The sequence below is a fragment of the Mustelus asterias genome, chromosome 20, assembly GCF_964213995.1.
Source record: "Mustelus asterias chromosome 20, sMusAst1.hap1.1, whole genome shotgun sequence".
Lineage (NCBI taxonomy): Eukaryota > Metazoa > Chordata > Chondrichthyes > Carcharhiniformes > Triakidae > Mustelus > Mustelus asterias.
The window spans coordinates 45,220,611-45,237,009 of NC_135820.1; the positions used below are offsets into that span (position 1 = coordinate 45,220,611).

The 16,399-nt window shown below is 40.4% G+C and overlaps 1 protein-coding gene across 5 annotated transcripts in view; it reads left to right on the forward strand.

Annotated features, from left to right (window-relative positions):
* Positions 1 to 15,552, forward strand: part of LOC144508502 (beta-1,4-galactosyltransferase 5-like) — a 92,499-nt gene extending 76,947 nt beyond the window's left edge. For all 5 annotated transcript variants that reach the window (XM_078236479.1, XM_078236476.1, XM_078236475.1 and 2 more), the window contains 4 exons: positions 1,644 to 1,831; positions 3,232 to 3,354; positions 8,905 to 9,006; positions 12,519 to 15,552. In XM_078236479.1, coding sequence (XP_078092605.1) covers positions 1,644 to 1,831; positions 3,232 to 3,354; positions 8,905 to 9,006; positions 12,519 to 12,666 — 561 coding nt within the window. In that variant the 3' untranslated portion in view covers positions 12,667 to 15,552. The remainder of the gene's footprint in view (positions 1 to 1,643; positions 1,832 to 3,231; positions 3,355 to 8,904; positions 9,007 to 12,518) is intronic.
* Positions 15,553 to 16,399: the final 847 nt, after the last annotated feature.

Genomic DNA, 16,399 nt, shown 5'->3' on the forward strand with positions numbered 1-16,399 from the left:
GCTTGGGTCACTGTCTTTGTGGAGTAAATGGCTTCAGGCTTAACATGCTTTGGAGGCCCACATCTAGCTTTCTCTCAAGTTTATTGCCCAGAATCTAGATGTATGCATGACTGATCCAAGTTGCATGTACAGAAGGACTTAAAGTTTTTTTTAATGGGATGTGAGTGTTGCTGGTCAGGCCAGTTTTTTTTAAATTGCCCATTCAAGTTTAAAGAATAAAAAAAATTGCATCTCAGAAACTGAAATTGTGAAATAATGTGTAAGCATTTAAAATTCAAAAATGGAAAAAGTATCTAAATAGTTTACTTAAGGTTTTTTTAAAAGCTGCCTTGTAATTACTATACTTTAGTTTGTTATGGATAAAATCAAGCTTTGCAACAGAACGTACCTTGTGCAATGGTACACTTCTGCTTCAGTGTTGTCTTTTGGTTGATGAATTAAACCCAGCACCCACCTGCTTGCACAGTGGATGTAAAAGACCCCATGGCATTATTAAGAGCCGTGATGTTCTGACCAATTTTTATCCCTCAATCAACGTCTTAAATAAAATAAGATTATCTGGTCATTATTGTATTGTTGTTTGTGGGAGTTCGCTGTGTTTTCTGCATTACTACAGTGACTAGATTAGACTAGACTGCTGTAAAACACTTCTTTCCAATAGTCATGAAAAGTGCTAGAAGTGCAATTCTTTCTTTTATATCTTGCTGTTCTTTTGTACATTCTTCCATTTATTTGTGCCATTAATTGCAATGTGAATTGAACTAAGGGGCAGGATTGTCCAGACCATCAGCCGCATGTTTCTTGGCGCCGTGCTGTTCCTTGGCAGCGGGATTCTCCGCTTTCACCACTGTCAATGGGGTTTCTCATTGAAACCACCCCACGCAGTAGGGAAATCTGCAGGTGGGGGTGTACTGCCGACGGGACCAGAGAATCCCGCTGGCTTGAATGGCCAGAGAATTGCGGCCGATGTTCATTGATAAACTTCGCAACAGAACTGCACTTTCTTTTCAGCAATGTTAACCAAAGTTTATTATGATTTCAGTAACTTTTTTTTTCTATTCCATTTTCTGGTTTTTAATATTGCTCCATGTAGATGATGTCCTTATTCTAATGGTAAGATATGTATAGTGTCCAAAATTTTGAGATCGGGTGAGTAGAATATGTGTCGAGATAGTTGAGATTTCCTTTGAGCTCACTTAAAGTTTTTAAAGTTTATTTATCTGTCACAAGTAGGCTTATAACTGTAATGAAGTTGCTGTGAATATCCCCTAGTTGCCACATTCCGGCGGGGTACACCTGAGGGAGAATTTGCAATGGCCAATGCACCTAAACAGCACGTCTTTTGGACTGTGGGAGGAAACCGGAGCATCCGGAGGAAACTCGCGCAGACACGGGGAGAATGTGCAGACTCCGCACAGACAGTGACCCAAGCTGAGAATTGAACCCAGGTCCCTAGCGCTGTGAGGCAGCAGTGCTCGCCACTGTGCCGCCCCTTGTAAACAATTTTATGTACCCAGTTACAATTTTGTTGCAAGTAACACAGGAAAGAATCCTTCCCACTCTTGGCTGCTTAAAAAGCTATGTTGTTTAAAATGTGTTCTCGTTGCTGGAGAAATGAACTGTTTTCTCTCTCTCTCTCTCAGGCTGGGTTTCAACCATTTAACCGTGCAATGCTCTTCAATGTTGGATTTCTGGAGGCTTTGAAAGACATGGACTGGGATTGCATAATTTTTCATGACGTCGATCACATACCTGAAAATGATCGCAATTACTATGGTTGTGGACAGATGCCAAGGCACTTTGCAGCCAAGTTAGATAAATACATGTACCTGTACGTCCTATTGCTTAATCTGTGATAATCGATTAATCATAGCTAGACATAGAACTGGAAAACAAAATCATTAAGATAGAAGCATAGAAATAGGAGGAGGCCATTCAGCCCTTTGAGCCTGCTCCGCCATTCATTACGATCATGGCTGATCATCCAACTCAATAGCCTAATCTTGCTTTTTCCCCTTTTATCCCATTTGCCCCAAGTGCTTTATCCAGCCACCTTTTTAAATGCATTCAATGTTTTGGCATCAATTACTTCCTGTGGTAATGAATTCCACAGGCTCACCACTTTGGGTGAAGAAATGTCTCCTCACCTAAATGGTTTACCCTGAATCCTCAGACTGTGACCCCTGGTTCTAGACTCCCCCACCATCGGGAACATCCTCCCTGCATCTATCGTGTCTAGACCTGTTAGAATTTTATAGGTTTCTATGAGATCCCCCCTCATTCGTCTGAACTCCAGCGAAAACGATCCTAACCTAGTCAATCTCTCCTCATACATCAATCCCACCGTCCCCGGCATCAGCCTGGTAAACCTATGCTGCACTCCCTCAAGAGCTCACGGCAGTCCCTCGAGAGCAAGAACATCCTTCCTCAGAAAAGGAGTCCAAAACTGCACGCAATACTCTAGATGTGGCCTCACCAAGGCCCTGTATAGTTGCACACATCCCTGCTCCTGTACTCGAAACCTCTCACAACATGCCATTTGCCGCCTTTACCGCCTGCTGTATCTGCATGCTTACCTTCAGTGATTGGTGCACAAGGACACCCAGGTCCTGCTGCACACTCCCCTCTACCAATTTACAGCCATTCGGGTAGTAATCTGCCTTCTTGTGAATAACCTCACATTTATCCAAATTATACTGCATCTGCCATTGATTAGCCCACTCACCCAACCTGTCCAGATCATTCTGAAGAATCTCTGCATCCTCGCCACTGTTCACCCTCCCATCCAACTTGGTATCATCTGCAAACTTTGAGATGTTACATTTTGTTCCCTCATCCAAATCATTAATATATATTGTGAATAGCTGGGGCCCCAGCACCGATCCCTGTGGCACCTCATTATTTACTGCCTGCTAATTTGAAAAGCACCCATTAATTCCTACTCTTTGTATAGCTTTGTGTGAAATTCCAGAAAAACTTCATCTGAATTTGGTTCTTCAGAAAGCTCTAAGCAAGTGGCTTGTTCCGATAGCCATGTTTACACTTCCATGTAAGATCATTAAGAAGGCCATAAAAAGTTGGCAGTGACTCTCTTGTTGGTTGTTCTGACGCGCCTATGAACTAGTACTCCCAATATGTAGTACACACCCTGGTTCAACCATCTTTTTCCTTGAACTGCAACTGTACAGACCCCTCCCATCTTTTTAATAGTTCTGTCTTTTTTTTCTACAGGCTTCCTTACAATGAATTTTTTGGTGGAGTGAGTGGATTAACAGTGGAACAGTTTAGGAAAATTAATGGATTCCCGAATGCTTTCTGGGGTTGGGGAGGTGAAGATGATGATCTCTGGAAAAGGTTAGTTGGGCACGACACAGTGATGAGTTGTATCTAAGTTTGTACATATGTCACTAAACCAGAATGCATTTCATATGGATAGAATTAAAGTGTATTCAAATGAACACCATGTTGAAAGTAACCTTTCTTGATTTGGATTCCTACTGCAAGAACGAGTGGATTTGAATTTATATCTTTAAGACATTCCAAAGTGCTTCACAGCCAGTGAAGTATCTTTGAACTGTGTTAATGTGTGTGTGGACAGATCAAAGGTTCATAAATATATTGGGCCGCAAAATCTTGGAGGGTTGCATTGCTGTTGGAAATGTGGTGTGGCAGGTTTCTAACGGGCAGTTTGCCCTGGGGTTGGCTGTCCTGAATCCTTTGGGGCAGGATCATTTAGAAAATCTATGGTGCATTTTGGGCGCCTGCCCTGAGGTGGGCAAAATTTCCATCCGACACCTCCTTCTGTTGGAGTGTTTGGGGGAAGCCAGTGTGCTAATCTGGCCAACCGCGCAGCAGTAACGTGAAAGAAATATTGATCGAGAACCAGCTCCTTTTCCTTGAGTCGGTCAATCATGTTAAAGAAATTGGCATCGTGGGTCTCACCACTTCTGTCGGCAAGGTAACCTGGGAGTGCAAGTATGCCTGCCCCGTGCAAGTATTCTCTCTTTCGACATTGCGGGGTTGGGGTGCTAAGGAGAGCAAACTACTGGAGTGAATGGTGGCTCATGTCACCCCAATTTCACCACCTCGTCTGACAGCACAGTGAGTGTGGCCGATGCAAGAAGTATCTGCCAAATCATCTCCGCATAAAAAAAGATTAATCTTATAGCTTACCTCTCCAAATTCTGCCCTTCCCTCAATCTGCCCAAAACTTGCATCTTGAAGCATTCACCCGACCTGGGAAATTTGGGACTGAAATTTTTATTAAAGACAATAAAAGATTTAATAATTGGTGCATTCGTGTTTGTTACCCCAACGAGGTACAAATATTGCGGTATTGCAATTGTGGCATTGGTAGCTTTCTGATTGAGACAGATGAAAATCAAAAGTTGTCACTTGTACATTGAAGTAATTTAACTTGTCATGAGCTCTAGCAGCTGACTTCTTTTAGATATTTTCCTGAAATAATACATATTATTGTGTACGATGATGAGTGATTTATTCTTTAAAAAAGCTGGACAGCTCAGACCGCAATGCAGTCACCATCTACAAATAATCTTTCCCCATCTCCTGCTACTTTCTCAAACTTTAAGTAGATTATTTTTTCATGCATCAAGGTGGCAATACTGATGACTTCAATGTAGTGCTTTCTTTTCGCACACAAAACCGTTCCTGGTGCTGCACAAGGGATTGTTTCCCTTAACTGGGGTACTTAGAACATTGGGCTTAGCCTCGTAATAAGGACTAAAATGGGAAATTTCTTCTCTGAGGGTCGTGAATCTTTGGCATTATGTGCCCAAGAACGTTGTCATTGAATATGTTTGAGGCTGAGATTGATAGAGCTTTGATCTCTTGGGGAATGAAAGGATATGGGGAGAAGCAAGCAAGAAAATTGGGTTGAGGCAAAAGCTCAACCAGAATTGTACTGAATGTGCAGCATGCTTGAGGAGCACTCTTATATTTTAACGTGTTGATGGGGTGAAAGGAGCAGGACAACAAAAGAAGTTAGACCCAGAAGAGTAGAGTTTGGAGGGGTAAGTAAGTAAGGCTGCAAGGTTATAAATCTGGTCCGATTAAGATATTGAGAGATTTGAATACAATAATGAAAAGTTTGCCTTTTGGTCTCCCAATATCTCAAAATTAAACTTGGATCAGCGCAAACTTAGATGATGGCCAAGGGAGCAATGTGTGCAATAGGGCCCATGCAAGAGTTTTACGCGAGCTGAAATTTAAGAAGGGTGAAGTGTAGATGACCAGACAGAGTTCATTGGGTTGGAAGGTTTGGATGTGATGATTATCTATCAGGAATGAAATCAAAATTTTTTTTTTAGTGCAGTGAATTTGGAATTTTAAATAGAAATTAGGCTTAAATAGTCTGGTTTATTTTGAGGTGATCAGTGGGAGAGGTCGGAATTGGTAGCAAGATTATGAAGTTTGTTGTTGGAGCTGGAACTATAGCTTTGGTCTTCCTATTATTTCGCTAAAGTAACATACGGTTCCTTCAGAACTGGAAGTCCAAAGATAGTAATCGGAAAACGGTGCTGAGTGCCACCACTATATTATAGAAGCTGACTCCTGGTGTACAGATGAGGAAGAAGAGAATCATCAGAATCCCTATGGTGCAGTGCATTCAGCCTATCAAGTCTGCACTGACAACAATCCCACCAGACCCCACGTCCTCTGACACTAAGAGTCAATTTAGCATGGCCAATCAATCTAACCTCCATATGTTTGTCTGTGGGAGGAAACCGAAACACCTGGAGGAAACCCATGCAGACACGGGGAGAACGTACAAACTCCACACAGACAGTGACCCAAGCTAGAAATCAAACCTGGGTCCCTGGCGCTGTGAGGCAGCAGTGCCAACCACTGTGCTACTGTGCTGGAGGGGGGAAAATGTGCTCCTTTCTGATATCTGAAAAATTTGGAAGAGCATCATTGCTGGCAATGCTCTGGCTACAGTCAGATGGCTGAGAGTAGAACCAAGAGTGAGCAATATTAGGTGAGTTTCCTCTGAGTGCTCCGGTTTCCTCCCACAGTCCAAAGACGTGCAGGTACAGTGGCTAGATCCTGCTCAATTACCATTTACTGTCCCAAGATGTGTAGGTTAGGGGGATTAGAGGGGTAAATACATGGGGTTATGAGATAGGGCCTGGGTGGGAAGCTCTGTCGGAGAATCAGTGCAAACCCAATAGGCTGAATGGCTTCTTTCTGCACTGTAGGGATTCTGTGATTCCATGACTTCTGAGCTAGTAAATTAATTAAAGATATCGAAGAGTGCGATTTACAATGGTGAAAGCTGCAGAAAGAACAGCATCTTATATAGCACCTGTAGTATATCATAGCATGTTTCTCAAAGATAATTATGAAATGCTGTTCCAAATTTGATAGAGGGAGAGGGGGGGGTTGGGAGTCGAGACTCTTGGGGGTGCTGGGACTGCTTGTGGAGGGGGGGGGGGCAGTCGGGGCTGGGAGGCCAGCGATCGGTCGGTGGGGGTGTCACACGGCCGGCAATGCAGGGGCTAACCAGCAATCGGGAGGCTGGCAGTGAGGGGCTGTGGTTCATATGCTGATCTCAGTGCTGACAGATTGGTGCCTACGCAGTGGCCCGCTCAGCACTATGCTGCCAGCCTCACCAGCGGGAATAAGCCCTGCCCACTGATTTACAGTGTAATTCAGCATCATGCACAGAGTGTGGGAGATTCATTTTGAAAGTCCTGCTGGGGGGGAAAAAAAGCAGCATGATTTACTTCAGTTTTTATGCAAATTTGTGAGTAGTTTTAAGCATCTTTTTAAGAATGAGCGAGAGGAAGACAGACAGCTTTAGGGGGAATCCAGAGCATGGGGCCAAGGTGGGATAATAACTTCTGGCAGATTTGTAAGGAATGTCATTTTTGAGTTTCATCAGAATAAGTTTGGAATTGTGGCAGGAGTAGAAACCAAATTGGAGAGTTTTTCAAATGGAATTGAGTGAGAGAGTTGGTCACGGACCTGGAAGGCAATAGGTTCAAGAATCATGTAGAGGAAAGGAATGTAGCCCCATGTTCCAAGCTGGAATACATACTGATTTCAGCCCCTCAACGTGATAGTACTCTAAAAAGCATGTGACTCATTAAAACTATCCTGGGCCACAAAAATGTGACCAAACTCTTCACAAACAGACCAAGGGCGATAAACCTTCTCTCCATTACTGTATGATGTATGGCACAGCTCCATCATTACTATTATTCCATTGGAAACTCTTTTTCAGTAGCCTAAATTTAATAATACACCCACCACACTTCAGCTCAACAGAAAAATTCAAATATCAGTATAACATTTACTCTCCAGCTAGAATTCCCCCTCTTGTAGCACTAAAAATAAAACATCCAATTAATCCTACAACCTCACTACAAAGATATGGTGTTGCACACTGCCTTTTATTTGGGTAAAATAATTGATAATTTATTGAAGCTACTTGGTGATTAAAGAAAAACAAAGTTCAAAAGTCAGATCATGCTAACACTTGTTATTCAAGCTTTTGTATTTTACTGGATGGTCTTGCCAGGAACATTAGCTTTAGATCTTTTTCAATGCTGACAATCCTCCTGTATATCTACAGAATGTTTTAATTTATATTTCTAGCATTCACAGTTTGATATTAAAAGAGCTTGTCAGAATGCAGCTGGTTTTCATTCTAAGTTGTGGAATATAATGCTGTCTGCTACCATTGCCAAGGGCCAAGGAGAGGGTTTGTGAAGCAGGTTTGACCTCCCATAGTGTTCAATTTTGATTAAGCTGCTTGCAGTGATGCTATGTGAAGTCTAGGTATTTATTCCCATGCACAAGAGGGGGAATATTAGATGGAGAGTAAATGTTATATTGACATTTGAATTTTTCTCCTGAGCTGTAATGTGGTGGGTATATTATTGTAGGCAGTAAGTCCTGCTAATGCATTTGTATAACTATTTAAAGAGTCCAGATAGATATCTTGCTAGAAATGAACATAGGAATTGGGAGTCAAAGTAGGCAAATTCAGCCCTTCGAGCCTGCTCTGGCATTCAATCAGATCATGACTGATCTCTCCCTGGTCTCAAATCCAACTCCCCACCTGTTCCCCAAATCCCTCTTTCCCTTTTTTAATTAGAATTACGTGTATCGCCCTCTTGAAACCATTCAACGACTCGGGCTCCGCTGTGAACATGAAACATTCCAGAAATACTAAAGGCACAAATGTGCCACTGTATGGGATCAATCCAATTGTCATTGTTACTGCAATTGGTGGAATTTGAGTACTGTAGATATGAACGTATTAGAGTTATTCCTCCACTGTCGTTGCTAAATTACCATGAATATAGACATGGGGTTAATTTTGGTCGTTTCCTTTGCAGTTCTAAATTACGCTATTGCCATGATGTACATCTGTTTTCACTAGTCTTTGAGACGGGTCTGATAAAACATTACCCCTATCCAGTAATTGTTAGGAATTATGTATCCATTCTGTATTTTTGAAAAGGAAAGTAACTTCATTATTGCACCTTTTTTTGTTTGGATTATTGATAGCAATATCATGTAGGGACCTGCAAAGAGGGAATCACACAAGTCTAGTCAGTAAGGCATTTTTTTAGGACAATGTTCTTTAGTTAGTTTTTTCTCCTCCTCACCTTCTCACATACATTGATGGTAAATGGAGGATAATTTAAGTTGGAAGAATGAACAGCACAGCTGCCAAAGGTTATAACCTTTTATACTTGCTGACTATTTTGTCAAATTCAAATGTGCTGCACTTGAAATCTTTGCAACAAAAATCCCTGTTATGAAGATGAATAAACTTCCCAATATCTGGACTTGCTTCGAATCAAGTGCATTGATTTCAATGTAACTAAGAACTTGTGTTTAAGAATCTATGTGGCTGTTTTTTTTTAGGGTTCAGTTTGCTGACCTGACAGTGACAAGGCCAGGGGGTGATTTAGGAAAATACAAATCTGTTCCTCACCACCATCGAGGGGAAGTGCAGTTCTTGGGAAGGTGAGTATCACTTTTTCAGGTACTGTGCTTGAACATACTTATTGGATTCAGAGGGGATGGTAGAAAACATTCTGAAAATGGCTTGTCCAAGGTTATGAAATTATTACAAAATAAATATTGATCACAATACTACTTGGCGGCAATGTTGACAGTACAATAAAGTGAAAATTCTTACTGTGATTTCTAGTATCACATGTATGAAATGTTCAAAAAGTTATTGTAAGAATGGTGTTCCTCATGCTTCTACATTATAGACAAGATATTGTCATAACATTGAATGGTAAGCTGATCTGAAAAAGCTCTCCTTTTTGTATAATTCCATCCCATGTATGAATGAACTTAATAATCACTTGTGTAACCATATGTAATCCTCTAAGCCTTGCCTTTCAACAATTGATCCAAGGAATTGGCATTAAGACTCCCAACCTTTGGAGCATTGAGATGTAGGCAATGCAACCGTAAACCACATTAGATTGTAAAGCAAATTAAGTAAAGCCTGGGCACAGAGATTTGCATTGCGACTGAATTTTATTAAATTAAGAATCTGCCTATTGTGGGTTAGTCTAATTTATTCCTCATTGTTTCAAAATCCCCACACACATTTTTGTCAATGAAGTGCAGAAACTTGTACTGGAAATCCGAGCATAAACATACATCTTCAGGTCTGGAGCACAATGGTTGTAAATGAGTTACCCTTAACTATGGGATTAATTTGGCAGTGCACAGCAAGTACACAACCTGATCACGGTGGGTTTCAGTGCTGAGATTTTCTAGAATGTCCTTCAAATGTGAATGCAGCACGAGTGGCGACCTTCGTCTTTATCCAGAAAGCAAACCATTAGGTATTCACTCACCAAGCAATATATTGCCAACAGGCTTCAGAATATTCATCTTTGTCTTGGTAGGCTGACTAGCCAGTTGTCACAGCCAGTTGTCACACAGTGAACTTTTGGTGAGCGCATATTATTAGTACTTGTTTTATATATATATATGCTATATACCAACGTCAGCTCACTCCGAATCCCACGAGTACAGTGACGACAGTAAATGGAGTAATTGCATATTTATCAATCTGACTTTTGGGAAGTAATGGCTAGATTTTGCTGTCAGCAGTATAGCAGTGGTGCTTGCGGTTGACTACGAAAAAAGCTGCCCATAAAATTGTAGCTGTTCCCCTTGCCTGTCAGCATTTTAAGTATTTTACCAAGATGAGGTGCTTTGGTTGTGTAGAAGCAGTGAAGTGAATGGGGCAGAACAAGGAGTCAATTACATTGAAGTATTCTCAGACAGCAAATCAGGAATTTAGAATCATAGAATCCTACAGTGCAGAAGCAGGCCATTCGGCCCATCGGGTCTGCACCAATCACAGTCCCATCCAGGGCCTATCCCCATAACCCCATGCCTTGACCCTAGCTAGTCCCCCTGACACTAAGGGGAAATTTAGCATAGCCAATCAACCTAACCCACACTTCTTTGGACTGCGGGAGGAAATCGGAGCACCCAGAGGAAGCCCACACAGACACAGGGAGAACATGCAGACTCCACACACACTGACCCAAGCCAGGAATCGAACCCAGGTCCCTGGCACTGAGAGGCAGCAGTGCTAGCCAAGTACTTGATCCTTCGTTTTTAATTTAAATTTTCAGAAAGCAAAATTAATGATTGGGTTTAGCTATAGTATTAGCAAGATTATCTTTTTCAAAGTATGTAGAATCTTTTATCACATTCCTCAAATATAAAATTTCTTCCTGTTTAGTAAGGGTCTTTAGCTAGTACACCATTGAAACCGCATTAGTCATGTGCAACCTTTTGAAGAGAACTTATGGTGGATGTTTCAGTCAATTCATTGTTTGACGGGACTTCAAAACACACCCCCTGGAGGAGCATGGATCACCTTCTGGACTTTTACATTATTCTGCACATATACAGACTCCCGGATACTGTTGGTATCAGTGGAGTGTAATGATGATGCTGCTGACATTTTCACCATCATTGTCATTGCAAAATCCAGGCCAATGTACTCTTTGTGCATTGATCATTAAGGCAACATTAACATCAAAGCATTTTATCTCCACAATTGTGCATGTTCTACACATGTAGAACACAGCTGAGCGACCAATGTGGTTTTTGAGTTTATGCTCTTCAGTTTTGTGAATTACTTATTTCATTTTCACTTAACATCTCGCGACAGATTACTCCCTTTTGAAAATAGCTGAATTTTCTGTCGGAGATAGTGCTGGATAGGATGTTGTAAACTTAAACTTAAACCGCAAAACCCGTAGATCCCTTGACTTGGAGTCTGTTCCTTCATTGGGCAAACGGAGAGCAAATGTCAACAAGTAAATAACCATTTGGACTAAAAATAGATTGTAGGTTTTTTGAGTCACCCGTGTAATTGAGCTGATTTTCAGTTCTTTACATCTGACAATTTGGTAAAATTAACAGCAATGTGATATTGTGACATAGAAAGCAAAATGTATTCCAAAATTGATCTTATTTAAGATGAAAGCAAAATACTGCGGGTGCTGGAATCTGAAACAAAAAACAGAAAATGTTGGAAAATCTCAGCCGGTCTGAGTTTTGAGTCTGGCTGACCCTTCGTCAGAGCAGCTCTGGAGCCAGCTCTGATGAAGGGTCACCCAGACTCAAAGTTGACTCTATTCCCTCTCTCCACAGATGCTGTCGGACCGGCTGAGATTTTCCAACATTTTCTGTTCTTGACCTTATTTAATATGCTTCTTGCCACACCCGCCCCCATCCACAAAACATAATATCCACCTATTCAGCAATATAGCTGTGTAAATAGATACTTAGGACAAACTTTCTTAGAAATTAAAGTAAATAATTAGCTTGTACTAATGGTGTTAGGATTCTATCTCTGTACTTTATTTTAGTTTACTACCTTTTTTAATTCTGCAAAGCTGAACCTATTTATCTTGAATAAAAGTCCCCAACCTGACGGCCCCCACCCCCAACACACCACCTCAATAACCCCTCTCCCCAAACACCTCAAATACGACAGAAGCTACGCACCCACTACCCTCTTCCTTCAAGTGTCCCGACCAACACCACCTCCCACCCCCCCACCCCTTTTTTCCCCCTTTTTTTCTCATGACCCACCATCTCTCCCACATGTACCAAAGCTCCCACCATTTCCTGATAAACAGAAGAATACCCTCCCCGTCCACCCATCCCTCCCATCCACCGCCCCTCACAAGAAAAGACTAACATGAGTCATTAAAAAAAAAGGGAAAAAGTCCAGGAGACAAGAAGACAACAAGCCACAATATGAGGGCAAGGCATCACAAGGGGCAACAAGGGTTTGACATGAGCCAAACGAAAAGAGGCAGAGCAAGAAGAAAAGAGGGCATGTTCCTCTCTCTCTCTTTGACCCCAAATACCTATCTATCTTGACTAATGCTCATTGTTAGTTGCATGTTAATTCAGTAGCATTGAACTGTTATGAGCACCTTAACAAACTGTTTTACTGTTGTTTTGTTTTGTTGTTGCAGATATGCTTTATTGAGACATTCTAAAGAGAGGCAACAGCTTGATGGCCTGCAAAACTTGAAGTACTTTCCAAATATCACAGTTGAAGTCTTGTATAAAAATATAACTGTAAACTTGACACCGGAGCTGGCTCCAGTGAGTGACTATTAAGTTATAATAGGCATAATGGTTTAGTGAGGGTTAGGGTTGCTTGCTCAGAAAAAAAAATTGATGGACTTGTAAACCTGGTTTTAAAAAAAAAAATCTGCAATGAGACAACATAAAAGTTCCTTTGCGTGGTCTTGTGGAATTGGTCAGCACTCTGATTTTACTCTGACAACAGGTTGGGTAATGGTCAATGCCTGTTGTGAAGCGCTGGTGAGCATGATAAAATCGGGCTTGAAATTCCTTGTGTCATGAACTTCATGAGTGTAACCTCTCATTCCCACTTTTCCAATTGGATAATAGTACATCATTGATCAAGAAGGAAAAATAAACTGGCGAATCCACATAGCAGCATTGGGGCAATGAATCAAACTGAATTTCAAGACTGCAGATCTAGTTGGAAGCTATTGTATCATATTTTGGCATTGGATGCCAATAGGAATGAAGTGAGCAGTTTCCTTTCCAATCACCTTGTGATCAAATACTAAATTAGCTGAAAAGCATACCATTACCATTTTTTTTTAATTCACTAGTAATTGTTAATGCACTTCTAGTGGATGAAGTTTTTGTAAATAAGCTGTGAATTGCCAGATATTTTTTTATTTATAGTCTACTGAACCACAAGGTTTACATGTTGAGATCAACAATTTAAGTCTGACACTGTTGTATATGTAAGGCACAGAACACACTGAATACAATCCCCTTGACTTCTAAACATGAGGTGATTTTATTAGTATGTGTTCCTGAATATATGACTTAATGAGTGTTCCGTTTCAGCCCTCTTTACTGCTACACTCTCTCATGCTGCTGATATTCATGGATTGTTCCGAGAAAATTTGGCAGTTTTGCGCATGCCTTAGTTAAACTGTGGTTGCTTGACTTTATTCAATGTAACTGATTTATATTTGAAATATCAGCATTTTGTTAAAAGCAAATGTGTGCCAATAACACTGTAGCATTTTGTTCTATCAATTCATAAATGACTACACTCCGTGTAGAAAACTATTTTCAACCTTTATGAATTGGGTTTATGGCAACACCCAGCACTTGTGAAGCCACCAAGCCTGTGTTTCTTTAACGTTCTGCATTTGGGGGTTCAACTGCCTTCCTTAGTTCATGGCATCTAGCTGCTAATGTCAGCTTCTCTGTCTGAATTGGTGAGCTCCTTTTGCCCTTATCATGTTTGTAAAATGTCAACTTAATAAGTTAGGTGCTAAAGCCCATTGCCTGTTTAAATTGTTCAGCCATTTTAAAAAGAAACATGGTTTATAGTATTAGATGTTGTAGATGATCACTGCTCGAGAACGGTAGGATGTGGCGCTGCACACATGATTCTGCAGTTTTTTTTATGCCAAGAATAAATGAAGTGTTAGGTAAAATATGATGAGCGTACCATGCGACTTTTAACACAACTGCTGGTGATCCATTGCTTTAAGTGCCAGGATAAGAGATGGGGAAAAGATATTTTTTTTTAAAGTGGGGTATATGTATATGTATATGTGTATATGTATATATGTATGTATATTTTTGTATCAATCTTTAGTTTACACCTTTTATGAGTCTTATGATTGCACCCAACAATAAATGGTAGGGACATGGCACAGGCCCTGCTGTTTGCAGTGAGGAACAACCTAAGTGAGTAGGCATGGAAGCTTTTGTTGCAAGGTCATGATCAGTCCATATGAGAGGACATCTAGGGAAGAAATTTCTCCTGTCCATTTTTTTTAGCTAAATTGTTAGTGTGAACACAAAATAGAACTCCTATTTTGTTCTCTGCTGATCCTGTTTTGCTAAAGATTTTCAAGGCAAAGAATTTCGCTCCTAGACTTGTCCTTGAAAGGCTGCTAGCCTTATTTAGTTTTTATGTTCGCATTGAAAGCTGATGTTTCACAAAGGAATATTGCAGATATTATCCTGAAGACCAAGTATGATGCAGTCAAGAGTGTATAGCAATAAAGAGAAGGCTGATTTGTTTCATTTTCAGCTGTCAATGGTAACTTGTGTTGCTATTTCTGAATCTGATATATTGCTTTACTGCAGAAATAAAATTGTGATTGTATTTTGTTTCGATTGATAGCTATATGTAACCATATGTTTGTCTTTTTTTCCACCTCTATTTTTTCCTTCTGTTCCACTCCCACTCCCTCCCCAAAATGGCTTTGATGAAGCACTTAAATATGTACTGGTCATGTTTTGGTGATTTCTCTCCAATGAGTTTTTGTGTATTTGTATAAAGGAGTAAATTGTGATGTGCATGTTCCAACATAATATAGAAAACATTCTGAAAAATTCCATAGTTTAAGAATTGGGGGGAAAAAACTTCAAAATCATCATGAGAAAGTTATTTCCTAGGTTTAGCTTTGAGTCAGTTTAAAACAATTCAAGCCACAGATTTTAATTTTCCAATGTATCTACTGGGTAAAATCCCCTGTCCATTTCACAAACATGTTCCATGTTGTTGGGATGAAGGATAATCCTGATTTGGATCACTTTTTGCCATGTTTGGTGCACAAGACCCACAATATGTTAATGTGTGAGCCAAATAGCATGCGTAGAAAGTTGATAAATATACAAGAGAGTAGAAATCCATCAAACTTTCTGTAACACGCAGGAATAAGGCCTAACCAGATAGATTTTTTTTTCAAATGTTGGCATGCACTGCTTATTGAATATGGTTCCTATTTAAATTTTTGTTGTATGGTCTAGTTTTTGCATGTTTCCAAGTAGAACGGGACAGATCAGCAAAGTTCTAGACCTGTGCACTGAAAAGCATTGAAAAGTATTAGAGTTTTCACCTCAAAGCCTTCTGTCCCACCTTTCACACCTTTGATCATTTGTTATACATTTTTGTATTAATTTATGGATGATTTTTTCAATAAAATGTGAAAGACACCATGAGTCAATGTGTAGATTACAACTAATTCATAAATGTCAGGGTATTCATTCCATGAGACAATTCAAATTAAACATTTTAAATATCCTTGTGAAGAGGGAACTTTAAAGAAAAGTCTGTAGAAAATGTTACACAGTGCTCTGACCGAACCACGTTAATTTGTATAACATGAATAGATGTATTTAGAGTATCTGACCCACAGTCTCCTCATCGATCACTGTACTATGAAGAATCCTGCTTTGACAATTGGTTCATTGTTGTCTGATGCCAGTTCGTGCAATGTGACAGAATGTTTGTCTCAGCCTGATGCCTGAGTAAGTATGTTGCCTCCACTGCTGCAGTTATTTTCTGTAGAGGAAGAATTGAGGCTATTGGATATCTGATCATTCAGAAAATATTATATAGTTATTGCAGTTTTAATTCCAGAATGTGCTCTTTGTTAGTTTCCAAAACTCACTTGTTAATAGCATTCATCACTGCTTGTGGAGTTAAGGGACTTCTTAATTCACAAGTACCAGTCTTGGTTGACCATGGTCTGCGGTAACCTTGCAATGCTGAATACTCAACAGAAAATATAGGGATATGGAGAGAGAGAGAGGTGAGTGGGACTACGTGGATGGCTCTTCAAAGGATTAAATGGCTGTCTTTGCTCTTCATCCCCAATGTGGAGGCTTGCCCAACCCCCACCCACCATATAAACTCTGCCACTCCAACCATCTTTCAATAATTGCACAAAGGAGCTGCAGGTGATGCATTTTGGTAGGAGGAACATGGGCAGACAATATAAAATGAAGGGCACAATTCTTAAGGCGATGCAGGAGCAGAAGGACCTGGGTGTATAGATCC